This window comes from Agelaius tricolor, unplaced genomic scaffold, assembly GCF_023055355.1.
Source record: "Agelaius tricolor isolate 1412-34295 unplaced genomic scaffold, bAgeTri1.0.p SCAF_40, whole genome shotgun sequence".
In the NCBI taxonomy this organism is placed as follows: domain Eukaryota; kingdom Metazoa; phylum Chordata; class Aves; order Passeriformes; family Icteridae; genus Agelaius; species Agelaius tricolor.
Window position 1 is genome coordinate 3,610,671 of NW_027269300.1, and position 5,576 is coordinate 3,616,246.

At 54.9% G+C, this 5,576-nt stretch overlaps 1 protein-coding gene across 1 annotated transcript; it reads left to right on the top strand.

Annotated features, from left to right (window-relative positions):
• Positions 1–2,039: 2,039 nt before the first annotated feature.
• Positions 2,040–4,694, top strand: LOC139603700 (sushi, nidogen and EGF-like domain-containing protein 1). Its single transcript, XM_071454588.1, has 5 exons — positions 2,040–2,114; positions 2,794–2,949; positions 3,418–3,705; positions 3,853–3,990; positions 4,413–4,694. Exons 1-5 carry the CDS (start codon positions 2,040–2,042, stop codon positions 4,692–4,694), a joined length of 939 nt encoding a protein of 312 aa, XP_071310689.1.
• The last annotated feature ends 882 nt before the right edge of the window (positions 4,695–5,576 follow it).

Genomic DNA, 5,576 nt, shown 5'->3' on the forward strand with positions numbered 1-5,576 from the left:
TAGGGGAACAGTGCCAAAAAACGGGAAAGAATAGCCTAAAAAAGAGGGAAAGAATCTCCCCTAAAAAAGGGAAAGTAGGCTCAAAAGATGGAAAAGAGAACAAAAAGGGGGAAAGGAGTTCCCCAAAAGGGAGAAAAAAGCCCCAAAAAGATGGGAAAGGAGACCAAAAAGGAGGGGAAGAGCCAAAACTGGGGAAAGTTTGGCTTTCCAAAGACCCCAAAATTCAGGAAAAGAGACCAAAAAAAAAGGGAGCAAGAGCACGGGGGGGGGGGGGGGGGGGGGGGGGGGGCAGGAAATAACCCCAAAAGATGAGAAATGAGACCTGTAAATGAGGAAAGGAGCCAATAGAGGAAAAGAACTTAGACAAGTGGAAAAGATATCAAAAAAGGAGAAAATAGGGAGGAAAAATGCAGGAAGAACCCCCCAAATTAGAATAAAAACTCAAAGGGATGGGAAAAGAAACCAAAAATTAATGAAGGACCCCAAAATGGGGGAAAGGAATATTAAAAAGTGAGCAAGAGCACAAAAAACAGGGAAAAAGACAAAAAAGAGAGACACCAGAAACGGGGGAAAGAGCCCCCCACAAAGGGGGGAAGAGGACTGGCAGAGAAGCACAAGACAAGGTGCGGGGAAAAGAGTCCAAAACAGGGGAAAAGTGAATAAAAAAGGGGGAAGAGCCTCATAAACTGGGGAAAGAGGCCAACAACAGGGGGGAAAGAGTTCAAAAATGGGCATAACAAGTCCAGAAATGGGGGAAAATACCCCTAAATTGGGGGAAACTACCAAAAAGTCCCCCTGGATTTTGCCTTTCTTCCCATCCAGTGATGTGGAAAATTGACATTTCACCTGGGTAGCTGCGCCCTATCACTGACGTCAGCCTCAAACAGCCTCAGAGCCGGAAAACCCGGAATTTTAGAAGTCCCAGATCTATGCTTTCGCCCTCAAAATAAAACCTGACAGAAAACGCCGTTTGCGTTTGGGTGATGCGGGATAAAATCTTGGGAATTCTGGGAAAACAGGAGTGTGGGAATATGCTGGGGGGCAGTGGGGGGAGGGGGGGGGGGGCTGGTCCCACCTTGTTCTGCCGCGGGCGGTTCCGTGTCCCCCCTTCCCCCGCCCCCCGTCGGTCAATATTTCCCAACGCCGGAGTCCCACGGGGAGGGAAGGGCGGCGGGGCACCCGGATGTTTGGTGCCGGGGAGGGGGAGGGGAGGGGGTTCCCGGACATCCGAGTCCACAGGGGAGGTGTATCCCCAGTTCCTCCCAGTACATGCCAATACCCACCCCGTAGTCCCCCCATGTGCCTCCCAGTATCTCCCAGTATAACAGCCTCCTACTCCCCTGTCCTGGGTTGACTGTATAATGCTTTTCTCTCCCAAATTTGCCCTGAACCAGGACACCCCCCCGGTCTCTTCCAGCCCCCCTCAACTAGCCCCAGTACACTCCCATTGTCCCCAGTCCCTCCCAGTGCATTCCAGTCCTCCCCCACTATTCCCCATGGTGTTCCCAAATCCCTCCCAGTTTGTCCCAGTCCCTCCTGGTCACTCCTCCTGCATCCCAGTGTCACTCAGTGTCCCCCCAGTGCCCTCTTAAGCCTTGCAGTGCCCCCCCCAGTATGTCCCAGCATCCCCCAGTGCCTCCCAGTGCATCTCAGTCCCTCCCAGTTTCCCTCCCCAGTGCCCCTCCAACATTCTCAGTGTCTTCCAGTATGTTCCTGTAGCCCCCCAGTGCCTCCCAGTGAATCCTTGTCACACCCAATGCCCCCTGCCAGTGTCCCCTCCAGCCTTCCCAGTGTCCCCCAGCACATCCCAGCCCCCACCTCAGTGTCCTCCCCAGTCCATCCCAGTCCATTCCAGTCTGCCCCAGTTGCAGTCTGGGCAGAGACGGAACTGCCTGGGGCCCTGGGTGGTGCCACCTGGGGGTGTCCCATGTCATCCCCCACCCCCAGCCTGTCCCCTCCCTGGGCATAAAGTGGCTCCAGTGACAGCACTGGGACAGACTGGGACCATGGGAGTGCAGTGAGTGGGGACACTGGTGGGCATGGGGGATATGGGGCCATATGGGACATGGGGGCACACGTGGGACATGGTGGACACAGGGGAATTCGGGAGGCCAGTGAGGACACACGAGACATGGGGCACATGAGGGGACATGGGGATATGGAGGGGGGACATGGAGGGGGGGCATGGAGGGGGGGCATGAGGGGCATCGGAAGGACAAAGGGACATGGTGGGGGGTCACTGGGGACACTGAGGACATTGGAGGAGACATGGAGGGGCATGGGGGGATATGGAGACTCTGGGGACATGGGGAAGATGGAGCGGTCACAGGGGACCTGAGGACATGGTTGATAGGGGATCCCCTCACACTCCCCCAGGCCTGGACACATGAAGGTCTCCCCTGTCGTCATCCTCCTCCTCCTCAGCCACGCAGAGGAGTGGGGACCCCTGGAGACATTGGGGACCCCTGTGGGGCCCCTGGGTGAGTTTGGGGTCCCAGACTTATACTGGGGAGGTGCCAGCCCCATACTGGTAGGCTCTGAAGGTCCCAGTCCCACACCAGGAGGTCTCAGCCCCATACTGGGATATCCCAGCTCCATACTGGGACATCCCAGTCTCCTACCAGCAGGCCCCATGCCCACACTGGGAGGTTGTGGGGTGACACTGGGGGTCCCTGACCTAAATGGGGAACCCCAGGCCCATACTGGAAGGTCCCAACTCCACACTGGGAGGTCTGAGGCGCCATTGGGTGTGTTCCCCAGGTGGCATCCTGTGCCACTGGGTGTGTGTCCCAGGTGTGTGACAGGTGTGTGTCCCCAGATACAGTCCTGTACCCCTTCGGACCAGAGGTGGGGGATGAGGCCACCCACCATGAGGACGATGGGACAAGCCCTGAGATCTTCCTGCAGGAAAACTTCTCCTTCTTTGGACGTGCCCACCGCTCACTCTATGTGGGTCATGTGACCAGGGGAACATGGGGGAGGTGGCATTTGGTGGGTAACACAGATGGAGGGTGACACCAAGGGGAGGGTGACAAGTTGGATGCAGCCACCAGAGTTGATGTCACCTCTTCTTCCTCCTCCTTGACTACATTGGTGAGTGGGGACCCCTGGGTACATGAGGGATACTCATGGGGGTCCCTGAAGACATTGGGCACACCTATGGAGCCCTCAGGTGGTTTTGGGGTTCCAGCCCTATAATGGTAGATTCTGGGGTGACCTGGGGCTCCCAGGCTCATACTGGGAGCTTCTGCATTGACTGACTGGAGGTTGGGGGTCATCACAGTTGAGGCCACCATGACAGGGACCACCATAGTTGAGATCCCCATGACTGGGGTGACACTGTACCTGGGACCACCATGCAGGGTCACTGTGGTTGGTGCCACCCAGGTGTGTGCCATGGGTGACCTTTGCCTGCAGGTGAACAACAATGGTGTGGTGTCCTTTGGGACAATGGTCCCGGAGTTCACCCCCCAGCCCTTCCCACTGCCAGGCCATCGCCCCTTTGTGGCACCTTACTGGGCTGATGTGGACACCCGTCTGGGAGGAGATGTCTTCTACCGGCAGAGCCGGGACCCCCAGCTGCTGGCACGCCTGGCCCAGGACCTGGCACCTGCTGTGCCACCTGGAGACCAGCCCCCACAGCCGACCTGGGCATTCGTGGCCACCTGGGACCGTGTGGCCTATTTTGGGGCTGCCTCAGACAAGGTGGGATATGGGGCAAGGTGGGGGGGCTCAAATATCTTGACCTTCAACCATGATGTCCCTAACCATGGTGGCACCAATGGTTTGGGGACACAGGGATGGAGACATAGCTGGGGGTGATGGTAACATGGTGACAATGTCCCTCTGCAGGTGAACACCTTCCAGGCTGTGCTGGCCTCAGATGGTGTCACGTGCTTTGTCCTGCTCAACTACGGAGACTTGCAGTGGACAACTGGCATTGCTAACCAGGGGGATCCCCACACTGGCCTGGGGGGCATCCCTGCACAGGTGGAGACACAGAAAGGCAAAGGAGACACTGGGCATGGGGACATCCCTGTGCAGATGAGGACAGTCCAAGGGATGGGGGACACTCAGCTAGGAGGGATTTTGGGCTTGAGGGGGGTAAAGCATTTTGGGGTGGAATGAAGGAGATTTGGGTGGGATTAAAGGGATTTGGGGTGAAATTAGGGTGGTTTTAAGTAGGATTTAAGGGAATTTGGGGTAGAATTAACTAATTTGTAGTGAAATCAGGGAGATTTGGTCTGAAATCAGAGGTATTTAGGTGGAATGAAGTGTATTTGGGGTGAAATGAATCTCATTTTTGGTAAAATTCAACGGGAATTTGGGCAAAATTTACCCCCCACCTTCTCCCATCCCCCTGTTCCCCTCCCTTCATGTTCCCCCCTCTTCCCTCATCTTCCCTCCTGCAGGCTGGGTTCAACAGTGGAGATGATGTCCACTACTACAATGTGCCAGGATCACGCACACCTGCAGTGCAGACCCTCAGCCACCGCAGCAACCTGGGGGTCCCGGGGCGCTGGGCTTTCCGTGTTGACCACTTCAAGGCCACTGAGGGACCCCCCGAGACTCCTGGCACCCTGTCAAAGACCCCTGAGGCCCCCTGGAGTCCATTGCCACCCCACAAGATCCTCTCAGTATCCCCCAACCCCCCCAAGACCACAGAGGAGCAGGTGTATATTTGTGGGTCATGAGCAGGTGACACCTGGGACATTCGGGGTAGGGGGGTTGCCTAACTGCCCTCACCTCACCCCCCACTGAAGGACGTGGTCCCACGAAGGCTGCATTATGATGGAAACAGCAATAAATACCCAATGAGCAACACCTGTATCAGCTGTGTGTACACAGATGCATGTAGGCAGCAACATAGATGTCATGTCTGAAATGTGTATGCATCCCCACTTGTTCCCATGAAGGTGATGGAATTAGCTGGGGACGGAAATTGTCAGTTAGAGGCAAAAACATCTGGGTTGGACATGGATGTGACAGACATACACCTGAGTCACAAAGATGTGTGGCATAGATACATCTGGATAACATCTGATGCAAAATGCACTACACCTGGACAGCACCTAGCTCACACACTCCTACATAGTGTTACACCTGGACAACACCTGAGTTCCACACAGGTGTGGATCCACCTGGATAACACCTGCTACAATACAGCACTCCACCTGGACAACACCTGGGTTGCACAGAGGTGTAGCATGACCTGGACATCACCAGCCCAGCCAAGGGCCCCAACACTGAAACCAAGGGCAGAGTAAAGGAAAGGGTTTGTGTTACAGTTAGGGTTAGAGCTTACAGTTAGGGGTTAGGGGTTAGTGCTTAGGGTTAGGGCTGTGGTTTGGTTAGGTGTAGGTCTAGGACTTAGAGTTAGATTACGGGTTATTGTTAGAGTCAGAGGTTCAGGATGCTTTTATTAAATCACTGTAAGCTTTAATTTAATATTGGAGTAGCCTAACTTTTCAGTATTAGTATCTGTAGTTATCCTTTTGGGGGCAGGATGTCACTGATACTAATGCAGTGCTAGATTTTTAGTGAGAAATGTTTTTCAGTCCAGGGTGCAGGGATGG

Excerpts from the sequence above, each read along its gene's own strand:
- LOC139603700 (XM_071454588.1), top strand. The coding sequence starts at position 2,040 with ATGGGGGATATGGGGCCATATGGGACATGGGGGCACACGTGGGACATG. Across the intron at positions 2,115-2,793 it reads CAGGGGAATTCGGGAGGCCA|GTGTGTGACAGGTGTGTGTC; the intron begins GTGAGGACACAC and ends TGTGTGTCCCAG. Across the intron at positions 3,706-3,852 it reads TTGGGGCTGCCTCAGACAAG|GTGAACACCTTCCAGGCTGT; the intron begins GTGGGATATGGG and ends GTCCCTCTGCAG.